This window comes from Orcinus orca, chromosome 14, assembly GCF_937001465.1.
Source record: "Orcinus orca chromosome 14, mOrcOrc1.1, whole genome shotgun sequence".
Classification (NCBI taxonomy): domain Eukaryota; kingdom Metazoa; phylum Chordata; class Mammalia; order Artiodactyla; family Delphinidae; genus Orcinus; species Orcinus orca.
Window position 1 is genome coordinate 52,698,012 of NC_064572.1, and position 17,937 is coordinate 52,715,948.

Sequence of the window (17,937 nt, forward strand, 5' to 3'; positions counted from 1 at the left end):
TTCAAAATCTTATAATAACCTATAATGGAAAAGAATCTGAAAAAGATTTTATATATATATAAAATACATAAATATATAAAAAAGATTTATATATATTTATATATACACACACATATCTGAGTCACTTTGCTGTTCACCTGAAACTAACAGAACATTGCAAATCAACTATACTTCAATTAAAAAGAGAGAGAGAGAGAGCGCGAGCTGTAACTTCTGAGACGATTAGGGAACTCTATCTTTGATAACTAAATTTATAACAATTTCAGTAATGAAGGCTCTCTAAATATTCTGTCAGCTCTAAATGGAATGATTCTATGGCTTTATTTGAGGCTTCCAGTTGGTGCTGGGATTTTAGCCATGCAGGATATATGCTTAGCATATCAGAATTCTATTCAATATTCTGACCTTAAGAGAAGCTAAAAAGAGAATTATAAAATATACATCATCGAATTCATTTCCTTTTTCCAGAAGAAGCTGTAACCTCTGTCCACAAATAAAACAATTCTAGTTTAAAAAAGAAAAATTCCTACCAACGGAATTCCTACCATTTTTATTCAGGCACACGCAAAGCTTGAGACATCCTCGACTCCAAACCTTCAAGTTATAGCTACTAAGTAATAGTAGATTATTGTGGTCATATAGAATATTTAGATTACTCCAATCCAGCTATTGATAACATGGTGAGTTCTGCATCACCCTGCAGGTGCAGGGTTGAATGAGAAAGGAGATAAATTGGAAAGGGGATACTGAATTGATTCAAATATTGAGTTTCTAAACTCTATTTTAAAAAGGCCAAGGAATAGTTTGAAACACATCAGACTTACCAGATGTCTTCCAACAATGAGGCTTTTAGAGAAACATCACAGGTGATCATTTCATCTCAATCCCTAGAGTAGAGATCTAGGGATCATGGAAATAGTTTAAGCATGGAGAATACTTAAAAATTGAGCCTGGTCAAACAGATGTGTACAACAGTGTGTAAAAGCGATAAAATAATGTGATAGTAAACATCTGAACAGTACTATGGAAGGCACTATGCTACGTGCCTTACATACATCATCTCATTACACACCCTATAAGATGAGTGCCACTGTCACTCCATTATATAAATGAGGAACTGAGTCTCATTAAGTTACGTGTCTAGTCCACGTATACACAGTTAATTAATAGGGAGCCTGGATTTAAACTCAGGCAGTCTAACTCTAGATCCAGTACTTTTAACTGTTAGCCAAAATGAAATACCTTAGAACCTAGAATCCAATGCATGCCAAAAGCTTACATCAAACATGTCTACAGCAAAGGATATATAACACTAAATGTTCCTTAAAATCATAAAGTTTCCTCAATTACTTTAAGATATTAAGATGCCTAGATGAGTCATGTGTTGTTGGCTTTCGTTTATTTCTCTAACTTCATTTGATGATTCAAACTATGATAAATTTAACTACTACTATTGGATATTCTGAATTTAAAAGAAGATAAAAAGAAAGGACATGAAGAGAGATATGTCACTCCTATTTTTGATCAGTATACCATCAGATTAAAATTAAATGACTACTGAAGTTCATGCTAAAACAAAATAATGGTTATATACTAGAATGTATGCTATAAAAGTTACACAGCAAGATGAAAACAGTCCAAGGGCAAGTTTTATAAACCAAAACAACCCCAGAAAATTTTACATAACTGAAGAAGACAAAGGAGTAAGTAGAGAAAACTCAATTAAGAGGGACCTCTTTATTACATATTTATAAAATAATAGTATAATATAGTTATTAAAAATGGAGATGAAATATTTTATTTTTGGTATCTTATGTTTTGCATTCAATTTTTCAATCATCTTCACAATTTTTCAAAACTTGAATCTCTACCCCACCCACCATTCAAAGAACAAATGAAGAACAAACTATCCAATGGGTTCTAGTGAGAGACTTAATATCAAAGAAATTAATCCAGTAGCTCATGAATTAAGATTGAGAATTTTCAAAGAAATACAATAAAAACAAAAATTCAGAAGGCACCTCAAGATCATATTGTGCCATTTTCCTCATGCTGTGTGTTTAAGTGCCTATAACAGAATTCTGGTAAATGAAATTTTGGACCAAAAAAGTGTCATATTTTGTGCACACAGCATCAAATGACTACAGATACAATATGGGGATTCTGCTGTGCATATCTGTACTAAGTAGGGCATAATTTATAATATGCGAAGAAAAAAAATTTAAATTACAAAATGGGTATTTTTAGCACATTTAGTAACAGCTAGTTGTTTTAAACTATCATTTCATTTTTGATGACCAAATTATATGTGACCATAATTAAAGAACATATAATTTTAAAATACTACTAATAAACCATGGTTACAACAGAACTGTTACATTAAATGAAGAAAGGAAAGTCACATACATGTACTGAATGGCACTGAGGTTTTTTCAAAGCCATTCTTTTGAAAGGCTTTCAGTCCACCTTCACATGTATCAGTTAAAAAAATGTCTCTACTCAGTGTGCTTGCAGAAGGAGATGAAGTCAGTTCTGATCACCCAAGTGCTGACAAGCACTCAGTGCTGATCACTGAGCAAGTCTTTTGTCTCACTACCCTGACAACCATAACTGAGCCACATCTAAGTCTCTGATGCGGCAACTCCAACTATTCAACTGCACAGAAACACCTCAGAAACACAAAAAAACACAAACAACAACTGAAACAAGTGACAACTAGAAATGGCTGAATCACTGTACCTTTTAGACACAACCATTAACCTTAGTTTTGTGATATGCTATTTGGTACTTTTTGATTCAGTAGTTGGAGTAAAAAAAAGTTTCTGTATTCAAACCTATTTACAGAATGTCAATATAAAATGTGTGAATATATACATTTAATATACACACATGCACGCACGCGCACGCACACACACACACACACACACACACACTCACATATCTAGAAACCAGTACTTAGCCATGTCCCCAATTCTCACTAATGACTCAGTAAATCATTTGTTACTTTAAGACCAGCTTAGATGCTATAAGGCTGTAACATATGGCTAAAGAGGTCAAACACAAGCACCCACACTCAGGCTAATTAAATTGTTCCTCCTCATGATTTTCCACAAGTAGTAATACCATTTATATAACAACTATATCTCAATAACTTAGAATTCAGAGTATAAAACCAGTGTCATGAACATATAACTCCCTCACTGTTTAAAGAACACTCCTCCTTCTGTTCTATTTCCACTAATGGTAAGAGGGCACACCAAACTGGATCACATTGAACTGTACAAATTATCTTTACTCTCAATCTAAACAAACATGAGTTAAAACATTCTGAAATGCTGCATCCTTTGATTTCTTCATCTTTTCAATTGCCCGATGCAGGTCCTGTTGTTGCACAGGTCGAATTTCATCTTCATCATGGCTAAAATGCAAAAAAAAAAACCCACCAAATATTCAAATAATTTTAGAATACATCTCCCTAAAATATTTTACCAAGACTAAAAAATGAAGTCTCTTACCCATCCAAGACCCCAAAGACAACCACAATTTACAGCTTCACGTGAATTCTTCCAAGGAATTAATCTATGCATATAAATGTCTTAAGAGATTTTTAAAAAGCACTTACCAGCAAGAGGTAGGAAGCTAAAATGGCTGGCTATAAACATTATAGCTTGGTAACTAAAATCAAATACTTCACACTAAGAATATAAAGGTGTGAAAGTTGATCTGAATGGATTATAATTCTAATCAAGGATTCAAAAGCTTTCCCATTAAAACTGGAATTAAAAAGTAGCAGTCTTATCATGCATGTGTTTAGCTTTTGATAAACAAAATAAAATTCATTCCTACTAATAAAAACCAGCTACTCTAAGTCCTCCCCACTTCAATAAGGAGAAAAATATGATCCAATATATAATGTCTCCTTTGTAACTTACAGACACTCAGGAAAAATAATTCAGGGAAAAAGTTATGATAACCTAAGTCCATTACCCAGACTTTTTGCATTGAAATATAACATTTTCAGGGTTTTAAGGACAGCAGAAAAACAGAATTTTCATTAAAATAATTTATTTAAGTAAAATTTATTCATAGGGTTTTTTTTTCTCCTCTTAACATATACAAGAATAAAAATTTTCAGAAGAGAGATTCTTGGCTACAGAGGTCAAAAGTATTCCCAATTTTAGTGCTAGAGTAGCTGGATTAATCTGGCAACAAATAAATGGAGTGACCCTCTCCACGAAGGGGCCCAAGGGTACACTAAAGATAGGCCCAGAACCAGTGCAGGCACAGCTCCAAGTTAACAGGGTAGCTTTCATGCAAACCTTTCTATACCAAGAGAAACCTTTTTGGGCAAAGCTTGCTAGGCAATACAATGTAATTAAACACATGAGTAAGACAGGCAAATCCAGGTCACTTGAAATGAAAGCCTCAGGAGATGAAGAAGGGAGACTAAGAAACAATGGGGCAATTCTGTACAGGTACAGAATTCATTCGACACAAGCCCCCAAAGTACACTGGTTTGCTAAGAGTCATGTTAGAAGGTTGATATTTTGAACAGGGGCTTAGAAATGCAGGGTTATACTGGTTCAGGGCAAGTGGCCTTATGGGAAACACAGGACTTTTGTTCATCAGAGCTGCATTATTCCATATTCCAGTTCACTAACACAACTGGTACAAGACTGGTTTCTCAAGCTCAAGATACTTTGAAACTGCTGTCAAGTTTGCTGTAGTGACAAATGACTTTTTTAGTAAATACATTATTAACAAGTTGAAGTCTAGTCCACAGCAACGTCCCCATAAATGTGAAATTTCTGGAAGACAAGGCACTCATTTCCATAATGTAGAAATTTAAAATACAAAAGCAATCCAGGGATACCAGAGCAGCTGTTTTCCTGGTAGAGATGGGTAAGCTTAAGTTTGTCAGCTTTCTGTAACCCAGCTCATGGATATCCAGTAGAAATTCAGCTTTTACTTCTTGCTCTTCATTTCAGATGCTTCCCAAAACCACCCTCCCTTGCAAATTCATTTCCAGAATTCTCCTTCAGAAAAAAGGCAATAAATAACATTAGGGGAATTTTAAATTCCAATTTACCTTTTTATTCCATAAGCAGAGTTGGTATTATAAAGCAAAATAAAAGGAACTATCCCAAAAGCTCTAAAAGGGTTTGACAAATATTAAGAGATCAACTCTAAATACACATACCTTTCTTCTGATGTAGAATTAACATATTCCCTGACACAGAGGAGGGCAGCATCTCGACACATCTCCTTTAGGTCACTTCCTGAAAACCCATCAGTTTCCTGGGCAACTTCCAGCAGGTCCACATGCCTATCCACCTTAAACAAATATAAAATATGCTTTAAAAAAATGTAAAATATACTGCAAAAGATATATCCAAACACTCTTAGAATTAAAGAAAGTTAAGCATATTGGAACAGCATGGGAGGAGAATCAATAGATAGTATTTTCAGTCTCTAGAAGTTTTCTTTTTTTAACCATAAAAGCTTAAAATTTGAAATCTAATTTTCAGTAATTGTCATTATGACCAAAACATAAATAAGTCTTACTAGATATATCACAGAGTGATGGGGAAGAATAGGCATTCGAATATTGCTGGATTAACTTTGGTGCCTCTTAGGAAGGTCCCACTTTGACACTTCTTTATAATATAGTCAACATACTTGGCAAATAGCCTGGATCATTAAGTCCTGAGACCTGATTTTTGTAATATTATGATATTACAAAAATCATATTCTACTAAAATATTCTAACCCTCATTTTAACTGTACTGCTTTGATATTCTACTACCTCAACACTAATTCAGCACCTATGGTTTTGCTCCCCAACCTAAGCTTATACAGTCAAGCCAATTAAGTGATCGTCCTGGGTACATAACAGACTTGGGATAGTTAAAAGCTGATATGTAGCTTAAGAAGAGAAAATGAGAAAGAAAAAAATTAATTATAGTAACTACCATGTATTAAATGATTCTTATATAACATTTGCTGTATTAAGTACTTTTCATGGAGTATTCTCATTTAATTCTGACAGGGAAGTATTCTCATTTTCATTTACAGAAAATAGTAAAACCTGCAGAGGTTAAATAAGTTGCCCAAGGTCACACCATTGCCAGAGCCAGGGTTTGAACACAATGCAGTAAAGATCCAGCTGTATTTTTCCCCCATATAGCTAACCGTTTGTCTTAACATTTATTTTCCCCAAGTTGACTGGAAATGCCATCTTCATTTGTTACTAAATTCCCATTTGTCTTTATGGAAGACCCCGGTGTAACTCTACACAAGGACAAGAGACTTGGAGGTAAGACAACATGGGATCTACTGTTAACTCTGCAACTGTGACCTCACATGACAGTGTTCTCAGTCCTAAATGTGGAGATTAAATAAAGAGAAATCACATATTCTTTGATAAAAAGAAAACTGCACCCAGAAGGTAGGTGTGGAACAGGCAAGGAAAATGGTAAACTACATATAGATAAATCTAAGCTTTAATATATAAAAACAGTAATAATAATCATTTAATTTGGGGTAAAGAACTAAGTAGCACTAAAAGAGAATGTGTAACTTCCAAATGACTAGAGGAAGAGGGAAAAAGGAATGAAGAACACAAGAGCAACACTAAAGAACGAAGGATGGGTGGGGAGGTAGGGGAACTGGAGGGGGAAAGGGGAAGGTGTGGGCAGGGGGTGGGTGGGGGGAGTCCAGGGAGGGAAAAAAAAGCATAATACATGGAAAGCACTAAAATAAAAAAGAACAAATGCAAATTTATCAGTAATCACCACAAACACAAACAGAAATCATTACATAATGATAAAAAATAATTCACCAGAAAAATATAACAAATGGACAAACCCACAACAATACTGGGAGATTTGTAACAACAATACTGGGGATATAAGACGATAAGTTCCTAGGGCTAGTTAGAGTTAGAATCTGTGATCTAATGTACAAACATAAAAGCTGACCAACTGATTACAGGCGTTCTGTATAATCTGGTATCAGTCCTTTGTTGGTTATAGGGTTGCAAATGTTTTCCCTGTGACGTGTTCTTGCACTTTGTTCACTGTATCTTGTCATACTTCAAGAAGCCTTAAGTCTGATTACAGTCAGACTTTTCTATTCTCTTTGTAAACTTTTTTGTGTGCCTCAGAAACTCACTTTCTCTATAGTTTGTAACAGTGAAAGAGAAAAAATAACCTACACCTGTACCTGTATTATGTATCTATCCACACACATTTATGGAACTGATACACACAACGAACTTCAGGATAGTGCTGAGAGTTCTCCACAGCAGGATACCAATGATGGTGTGGGGTGAGGGAGCGGGGGAGGGGTCGACATGAAGCAAAATATATTAAGATCAGGCTTCCCTGGTGGTGCAGTGGTTGAGAGTCCGCCTGCCGATGCAGGGGACACGGGTTCGTGCCCCAGCCCGGGAAGATCCCACATGCCGCAGAGCGGCTGGGCCCGTGAGCCATGGCCGCTGAGCCTGCGTGTCCGGAGCCTGTGCTCCGCAATGGGAGAGGCCACAACAGTGAGAGGCCCGTGTACCGCAAAAAATATATATATATTAAGATCACCTTTTAAATCCAGGTGCTAGGTTTAAAGTTATTTGTGTGTATGTCTAAAATAAAAGACCTTCCAAATTATTCTCCGAGATGTTAAAAATTAGTCCTCCTCCCTCAAAAAATCAACGCCTCCACCCTATCCTTTGCCTTCTCCTTTGCTGGGCCACACTATGTTCTAATCACTCACAAATCTTGTGCATGACAGGGTGATAAAGTCACAAAGATGAACAAAACAAGTATAAGAAAAGAATAAATAGAAAATTCCAGTCATTGGGGGAGAAAGATTAGTAAGCAGAGATAGCATTCCATAATGGTTAAGAGAAAGGCTCCATCACTACTTTGCTATGTAAACCTGGGTAACTCATATAACTTCTCTGGATTTCAGTATCCAGAGACGTGTAAAAGAGTACTAATATGTACTGCTTAGATGAATTGAGGATTAAATAAAACGATGTGTATCTTACCACAATGCTTGGCATACAGCAAGCACTCTAAAAGCAGCCCTTTTTATTTTAAGATAATGGCTCTAGATATAAACAGTGAAGTAATGAGAATTATTTTTATTAGGCAAGTATGAAGGCAATTCCCAAGTTAAAAAAAGGTTTTGAGTACTGGGAGCAAAATAGGAATAAATTAATGAACGTCCAAAATAGCTTGAAAGAATAGTACTTATTTGTGTGCGGTTATTCACTATATCTGCCATTGACTGTACACTGCATGATAATCAAAGCATTTTACATATATTATTTAATTTAAATTCTCAAACTGACTCTATGAGATTGTTGGCATTATCTCCGATTTCCAAGTGAGAAAATGAGGCACAGAGATGCTAACAATATTTGCTCAAGGTCACACAGTAGGAAATGGTCAAGCCAGAATGGGATCCTCAGGTCTGTCTCCTAAACCCATGCTTGTTAACTACTCCCGCTGTTACAGAAAATATATAAATTCAGGTTAGTCTGTATAGGGAACAAAAACTATCCTTACTGCAGTGTCAGACATGATACTTGTATTAGGTATAAATGTTATTAGTTCTAATTCTTTCATACTTAAAACGTTAAGCCCAAACCAGTATACTATCTTTTTTAAATGAGTGGGTTTTGTTAAGGATCTATCAATAAAGAATTGTGAAAGACTGAAAAACAGTATCATTTCAAAAGCTTCATTCTTTTTTTTTTTTTTTTTTTTTTTGCGGTACGCGGGCCTCTCACTGCTGTGGCCTCTCCCGTTGCGGAGCACAGGCTCCGGACGCGCAGGCTCAGTGGCCATGGCTCACGGGCCCAGCCGCTCCGCGGCATGTGGGATCTTCCCGGACCGGGGCACAAACTCGTGTCCCCTGCATCGGCAGGCGGACCCTCAACCACTGCATCACCAGGGAAGCCCAAAAGCTTCATTCTTTTCTTCAGAGAAGAAAAAACTCAAAATATAAAAGTCTAGCCATCTGTTTGCATCAAAAACTCTAATTCTGCTCAGGAATGTATACGCATGATAATACTCATCTTATTAAATAAATGTGTGCTACTGATTTGAGGCATCTTTTAACAAAATTACATTAATTTCTTTCATATTCCACTGAAGTAACAATATGCCTCCAGCATATAAATACCAGCTAGTAGGAAATGAGACATTCCCATGTCAGCAATTATCCAGAGAGTACTCATATTCTGCATCATAAAACCGATTAGACACTAATTCTTTGTACTTTCATAAATAAGAAACAGATTGCTAAAAATTGTCTGTACTAATGACAAATGTAATTCTAAAAGAATTTCCAAAGATACTACTGTTAAAAAAAGCAGAACACTAAAATCAAAGTTTAAATTAGGCATAATGAGTAGTGTCTTAAATTTAAATGCTAAAATTTAATGGCCTGTGTAAAGTATGGCTATCATATGAGACAAAGAGCTTACATCTCATAATTTACATTCATCATCTATATATCAATGACCTATATCACCTATATTTACACTGGACCACATATATGGGGTTCAAAAATGTTAACTTCCAGCCACACTTCATTAAAAATTTTTTTAAATAACTGTATTAGTTAACCTGAAGTCTCCACAAAATTGTTCACAACTACCTTGTAATGCCTGTTAAACTTCTAGCCACATCATAGCCATTCTAATTCAGAAGATCTTGTGAACTCATTTAATCCCCTTTGTTTTCTTCTCTGTTCATCAATGCCTATCCTTATGAAAGGTTGACCAATGGAGCCTGTTTTATCTAAACAGTACTACAACTACACAATGTCTTCTTGAAAGCAGTAAACAAATATTCAGTTAAAAGGCAAAATGTAATTTGTTGATTTCTCATTCATGGAGGACAGGAGTTCTTACCCAGAATATATGAAAGGTTTTAGGAATTTCCCTGAAACTATACAAAACATTTCAAGTATATACGCAGTTTTTAAAGGAATGATGACATAGCTTTATCTCTTTATTAAAGGGCTCTATGATCCCCAAAATGGTTAGTAACCAATGATCTAATCTCTGTAATTTGTTAGACACTTTAAACTTTAGCAAATAGCATATATGTTATTTTGATATATTGTAAAGAAATAAATGAACAGAACACCACTGAAAGATACAAGACTTGAACAACCAGAAAGACATAAATGTTTCTGGAGAAAGAGTCAACATCAAAAATATCTTAATTCTCTTAAATTATGATCCACCAAAAACACTATTGTTTGTTTTTTTTCTTGAATAAGACAAATTAATTTAAAATTCATACAGAAAAAATAGCATACCAAGAAACTGTGGGCTGGGGGACACCAAGAGGTGTCTAGCCCTACCTGATATTAAAACTTACAAGACCTTAATAATTAAGAGTGTGGTGGGGACTTCCTTGGTGGCGCAGTGGTTAAGAATCCACCTGCCAATGCAGGGGTCACGGGTTTGTGCCCTGGTCCAGGAAGATCCCACATGCCGCGGAGCAACTAAGCCCATGAGCCACAACTACTGAGCCTGCGCTCTAGAGCCCACAAGCCATGACTACTGAGTCCACGTGCCACAACTACTGAAGCCTGAGCACCTAGAGCCCGTGCTCCACAACAAGAGAAGCCACTGCAAAGAGAAGCCTGCACACCACAACGAAGAGTAGCCCCCGCTCGCCGCAACGAAGACCCAACGCAGCCAAAAAAAGAAAAAAAAAAAAAGAGTGTGGTGCTGGTGAATAAACACAGAAAAGACCAATGACCTGAATTCAAAGTCCAGAAACATAGCCAGTACACACGAGAATTTAGTATATGATAAAGGTGGCTTCTCTAATGAGGAAAGGATGGACTATTCCAAAAAATGGTGTTGGACAACTGGGTATCCATTTGGAAAAACAAAAGCAAAATTCAATTCATAGCACACATCATACATCTGGATAAATACCAATTATAGCAAAGATTTAAACGTAAACCATAAAACCATAATGGACATCCAGATATTATGTATCTCCTAATGAAAGAATATAATTCTACCCAAGAAGTAGTCCTCTCTCCAACTGAACCTAATCTCATCCAGTCTCTTGATCCAACTACCAATTTTAGAGGAATTACTGCTCCTTGTATAATCAGCAAAATTCAGACTATGGAAAAATTTGGACAAACCTAACGTTTTTTCAACAAATAAATTGAAAGGGGAAGAGGGAAAGGACGAGAGACATGAAGGGAGACGCTATCGTCTATAGATTAAAAGAGATTTAAAATCTAAAATAATTGAAAATTACAAACTTTATATGGATCCTGAGTCAAACAAAAACATGGTTTAAAAAAAAAAGACGTTTAGGAGACAACTATGAATTTGAAGAGACTAGAAATTCAATGATAGTAACAAATTTATGTCATTTTTTGCTTAAGTATAACAATGGTAATGAGGTTAGGTTAAATAAAGAAAAGAATCCTTCCTTTTAGAGCTATAACTAAAATATTTACAGATGAGAAATGATGGGAAAACATGGGAGGTAAGGAAGTAGATAGGATATGGATGAAGCAGAATTAGCCATGGGATGATGGTGATTCAAGGAAGCATGAAAACCACTGAAATATAAATATGTCTCACTACGGGAAGCTATTTGGTTTCTTAATTTAGATAGCAAGTTCAAATAGTGAGTTTACATATGAAATTTATGATAGTGAGGAATACCATGTTATTAAAATATACTTGGTTACAGAGTTTTGGAAAAACAAGTAGCAAGAGCTGGAGAATATGGAAACTTCCTTTACAAACATGGCAGTGGAAAAGGACTTTTAATTTAGATCAAAACTTAGAAGCCATAAAGGGGGGAAAAGTCCAGTAAAATCAAGACAACCTAGGAAAAAATATTTTCAAATCATATAAACAAAGGGCAAATCTCCCTAATACATTAGAGTTCCTACAAATCTACAAGAAAAAAAACCATTCTAATAGAAAAATAGGCAGAGAATATGAACAGGTATTTCACACACACACACACACACACACACACACACACACACACACACACATTCTAGAGGCTCTTAAACATATACTGCTCATTTCATCCCTCAATGTAAATTAAAACTATAACGAGATACCATTTTCTACCTATCATGTTGGCACAAAGTTTCATAACATTCTGTTGGCAAGGCTATAGGGCAACAGGCACTCTAACATTGCTGATATAAGAGTAAACTGGGGAACTTCCCTGGTGGTGCAGTGGTTAAGAATCCACCTGCCAATGTAGGGTTCAATCCCTGGTCCAGGAAGATCCCACATGCCTGTGTGGCTCAACTGTTGACCCTGCGCTCTAGAGCCTGCGAGCCACTACTGAGCCTGCGTGCCACAACTACTGAAGCCCGCGCACCTAGAGCCCGTGCTCCGCAACAAGAGAAGCCACTGCAAAGAGAAACCCATGCACCGCAACGAAGAGTAGCCCCCACTTGCCGCAACTAGAGAAAGCCTGTGCGCAGCAACGAAGACTCACGCAGCCAAAAATAAAAATAAAATAAATTTTTTTAAAAAAAGAGTAAATTGGCATGAAGAATTTGGCAACTACTACCAAAATTATAAATATCATACCCTTTGATCTAGCAATTTTTCTTCTGGAAAATTCACCCTACCAATATTCCTGGCACAAGTGTGAAATGACGTATGTACAAGGTTATTCAATGCAGCATTTTTATAGTAGTGAAAGACTGGAATCAACCCAAATGTCCTTCAATGTGGCACTGATTAAATAAATTATGATATATCCATATAATGGAATCCTATGCAGTGCAAAAGAAAAGAAAAAAGAGAGAGAGAGAACAGAACGAGGAAACCATATGCTAATATGGAATCTCAAAAATAAGAGAAAAGAGCAACAGAGAACACTGGATATGGTTTATTAATATGGCTTATGTAGAAAAGGGGAGAGGAGTAACGTTACATTCTAATTTGCTTGTATAGGAATAACACTACCTGAAAAGATACAGAAGAAATATAAGGGAGATATGAGACTTTTCCCTGTATACCATTTAATATATATATTTTAATTTCTGAAACGTGACTATACCACCTATTTTTAAAATACAAACGATTGAAGATTTTGATTATCGTACCTTCTTAATTCTAAATTCCAACTTCAAAAAATATTGCAATTAAATAAAACCCAAAACCTCCCCATACTTCTCTGCAAAAACAAATGTATCTTATATAACAGGAAACCAGTCTGAAAAATATCAAAGAGGATTTTAATCTGTAGATATGAAAACACATGGCTTTTTAAAAAGCAAATTACCTTTAATTAGTTCAAATATGCCATAATAATTGAGTTGTATGAGTAGCCAAGAGTTTATAGTAATTTACAAGTTGAAAGCTACATTATTCCCAGGTTCCTTTTTCATTTCTGTCTAAAATGATTTTATGAACATAAATATTTTTATATTTATAGGATGGGGAAAAAATGTAATTTTCTACTTACATTTTCATTTTTCAAGATGAGTTTCAGGATTGCTTCTCTTTGTTTTAGAGCCTAAAAGCAGGATAATTTCCAGTTAGCATTTTTTAAAAAAAGGATCAACTAATTTTCCTAATATTTCTTCCTTTCCTTGTAAACTACCTGACAATACCTATAAGAAATGACAGAAACTCTGACAGGTCATGGAAACTTTTGACTAAAGCAAGGTCTAGATTCTAGACTCTAGATTAATCATTTGTGGTTGTCTTACTGAACTGTATCTTCTTATTCTGAATCCCCAGTGCCTAGTACCATATCTGGAAAATAACATGCCCTTAAATGTTTCTTGAGTGAGTAAATGAATTCCTATGACTACCAATGTCTTTCCTCTACAGCTCTGCAAATCTCCTTTTCGTAATTTAGGAAACTTCTGAAAACTCACTGCTGCCATAAAATTTTTTATCAGTAACTGGAAGAGATGGCAATAATAACTGCTTGGTTCTTCCATTTAGCATGTAACTTCCATGTTCACTAATTTATATTAGTGAATTTTATTTAGTGTTAATAGCATATTAGTTTATATGCTTGTATACTCCCCCTGCAGCGATGCTTCATATTACTAGAGAATAGAAGCTTTTATAGAATACCTTACATATACAGTAAATATGAATGCTTTTAAAGATTATTATGGCTGAACTCATCCCTATTCCCACAACCACTGAAGAAAACAGAGCCGGTTACAATGAGTACCAAATTAAATGACCTGAAAAACAAAACCAAACTGCTGTTTCTATAATTCAAATGTGTTAAGTATGAAGGTTAATTTGGTATGTTAGGCAATCACCAGCAGGTACTTTTTGTTAATAAGCATTTAACTTGGAAAGAAGTTTTAAGGTAAGGTTAAAGGTAAGGTAAGGTTAAAACACTTTGTTTTTGTTTTTTTGTTTTTTTTTTCGGTATGCGGGCCTCTCACTGTTGTGGCCTCTCCCGTTGCGGAGCACAGGCTCCGGACGCGCAGGCTCAGCGGCCATGGCTCACGGGCCCAGCCACTCCGCAGCATGTGGGATCTTCCCAGACCGGGGCATGAACCTGTATCCCCTGCATCGGCAGGCGGACTCTCAACCACTGCGCCACCAGGGAAGCCCCATACACTCTGTTATCATAGTTAAACAGTAAGAAAAAAAATTATCCTATAAACTGCGTCTGTGTGTTCACTAAAAACAGAATGAAGAGGAGGATTATAAAAATCCCAGTTTCTACATTACAGGTATGCAAATTTATGACAAATTTGAAAAAATCTTTTACAACCTATCTGGAACTCATACAAAAATATATTAAACTTGCAACTTTAGTAAAGGCTACTTTCCATGCTGCTGTACCCTATGTTCTATTCTACTGTACATCAAAACCCTTTGTTTGCTCTTAGACTATAAGCAGAGATTCTATCAATATAATCTTTACCTTCAGAACCACTGAGGTAAACTGATTATCTCTAAAAATATTCTGATGTCTTGGTAACAAAATAAGATCAAATATTTTGTGTGAAGCATACAAAGTTTATCTAACCCTTCAGCAGTCAGCCTTTCCAGCCTCATCCCCACCTACTTTCCTTGATGCCCCCTAAGTGAACTATCCCGAGAAGTCACCATTAAATATGTGCTTCCACACCTCCTTGCCTTTCTTTATTCTGGTAGAAAAGCATTTCTCTGCTTCACTTGACTGTCAAATTGCTACCATCTTTCATCCTTCAAGGTCCAGCTCGATTCTGTAGGTTTCACTAACTCCTCGGACAGAATTATGTTTTCATCATCATCTCAGGTCCTCACAGTTCTTTAAGCATACTTTTGTAAAGTACACTTTTTTTTTTTTTTTGGCCACGTGCCACGCAGGATATCTTAGTTCCCCAACCAGGGATCGAACCCACGCCCCCTGCAATGGAAGCATGGAGTCTTAACCACTGGACCGCCAGGAAGTCCCCATTTTACATTATTTATTTTTGTGTCCGGCTCCCCTGCAATACAGAGTTCTTTTAGGACGGGGCCACATTCTATTCACCAGAGCCTGGCAGGTGTCTGACACATATTAATGCTCAATAAATATTAGTCATACTAAGTACATTTTCTAGTCTCCTATATCACATTAAAAAATCTCTGCACCGAACCATCAGGTAGATTTTCTAACAGACTGCCTAAGTAAATGTATACCCTCAGAGGAATCAGAGGCTGCAGCTGCAGCAAAGAGCCAGCCAGAGTAACTGTGCAGAGGCCACAGCCACCAATTTCAGGAAACCATGTTTACAGCTACAAACTGTTAAGCTGAAGAATATAAAATGGGGCAAATATTTTTAGGCCAGAGATTTTAATTTTGAAAGAAGTGACAGTGTAAGTTCTTCTACATAGCAATATACGTGACATGCTGATTGTATGGTGCATACAGTCTATTACTAACCCTGTTTGTTTTTTTCTCCTTTAATCTAAAAGCAGATAAAATTCAGGATTTAGGGATTTTGTGCAAAAAAGTATCAAGTTTTAATCCTCTACTTGAGGGTACTTTTAAGTAGCAAAAAAGAATGCTAGAAGAAGATACTTACTACCAGTTCAACACCACCCTCACATTTGCATTCTTATGTTAAAGTGTAATATCATAGCTACTAGTTAATCATTAATCCTGCCACAGGAAAGCACTGCCAATAATTAATCAAATAAATACCAGGTGTTCTTCCTGTCAGGCCTTCAGAATGGTTCTTTAACCCTAAAACCCTAATTTCATCCTATCCTAAACCAAAACTATAATTTACATTTTCTTATGTATCTTCCATAGATAACTTTGCTGCATTCTAAAGAAAATCACTGAAGTGTCTAGACAAACTTGAGGTAATGAGATATTTTGAAGAGAAGCAAATAACATTGATCTTAGGAAAGAAAAATTTAAAAAGCAAGAAAAGGAGTGGAAAGGACAAAAGTAATTAGGGGGATTCTTGCCCTATTCCTTCCCTGCCTGTCATAAATAATAAGTCTTATTTTTTAATCATTCCCTTTGTGAAATCACAGATAAATACATGTAAAAAAGCAAATATTTAACTGTTCATAATATCAATCAAATCCACCTACAGGCTGGTTGATATGAAATCTCGTAGGCATTCTTCTCATTATAGCTGAGTCAAGATCCTGAGGACGATTAGTAGCTCCCATCACTATGACCTAAATATATAAAGAAAACAAAGGTATTAAATATACCAGTAATACTCCTTTCAGGTTGTTATTACTAGGGTTTAGAAGATATAGAAAATTAAGTGGGGTTTAAACTAAATCTTCTATAGGAAATCTGATTGTAATCCAGTATTACTCAAATATTTATAGATATAAATCAGAGTTAATCCTAAATACATCAAATGATAGCAAAGCTGGTAAGCCTGATGCGTTCGCCAGACTTCTAGTAACTAAAATAATACATTATTCAGTTACTGAGGAATCATAAAAATTTTTTTAAAACTATTGTATTTTGCGAAATATGGCTACTCAGTGGCTACATGTTGAACAACTTAAAGCTATTTATGTTACAGCTTGGGAGTATATATGAGGTGACTACTTCAAGTCCTTTAATAATATTAAGGAGAGAATCATTTCCCCTACCAGAATCTGAGGATTCTGGTAACAGAAATAGATATCATCTATTTTTTCCTCTGAATTTCACATCATCATTTCATGGCACTATCAGCACTGCAGGTGACATCTTTTCAGTGCTAATAAAACCTCAAGCAATCCAATTTTAAACAAGGGCAACAGAATAAAAGCAAACATCAAAATGTTGGGTAGAATATTAAAAAAAAAAAAAAGAAAAAAAATTGCTGGCGGCCCCGCCAGCCTCTGGGTCTATGCCACTTATTTATAAAGAACGTAGAGACGAAAAATCAACACAAATAAAGACAAAGATATACAAAACTATTTAATTTCTGAACGGCTTCAATATTACCATTATTGTTGATATTTCTGTATAATATATAAGCACACATCTGTTATCCAAAATGAAATTTATTGGTATTCTAAGGAAAACTTTTATTTCAGCCTAAGAGGTCTTAGATTTCTGAAATAATCTGAAATCTAACTCCAGAACAACATGTTGAAAAATACACTAACTCTTATATTCTACTTTTTTTTTTTTTTTAGGCTATGCTATGCAGCATGTGGGATCTTAGTTCCCAGACCAGGGATCGAACCCGTGCCCCCTGCATTGGGAGTGCAGCATCTTAACCACTGGACTGCCAGGGAAGTTCCTTATATTCTACTTCTACTCTTTATATTTAACATTACTCAACTGCCAAATTACTTTCAATTAACTGTGAGAGGTTGCCACCTAGAGGGAAAAAATATACATACAAATTTGAGAAATAGTTCCATAATATAATGCAATTTTGTATTTGGGTCAAGTGATCCTAAAGTCAAAATATTAATGCTCTTACCTGTTT

The 17,937-nt window shown here is 35.7% G+C and overlaps 1 protein-coding gene across 1 annotated transcript in view; it reads right to left on the bottom strand.

The window, feature by feature from the left end:
• Positions 1 to 1,718: 1,718 nt before the first annotated feature.
• ATAD1 (ATPase family AAA domain containing 1) overlaps positions 1,719 to 17,937 on the bottom strand; it is a 55,135-nt gene continuing 38,916 nt past the window's right edge. Inside the window, exons 7-10 of the mRNA XM_004279367.4 lie at positions 16,583 to 16,672; positions 13,497 to 13,547; positions 5,201 to 5,334; positions 1,719 to 3,418 (exon numbers count right to left, since the gene is read on the bottom strand). Of these exons, the coding sequence (XP_004279415.2) occupies positions 3,298 to 3,418; positions 5,201 to 5,334; positions 13,497 to 13,547; positions 16,583 to 16,672 (396 nt within the window). The 3' untranslated portion in view covers positions 1,719 to 3,297. The remainder of the gene's footprint in view (positions 3,419 to 5,200; positions 5,335 to 13,496; positions 13,548 to 16,582; positions 16,673 to 17,937) is intronic.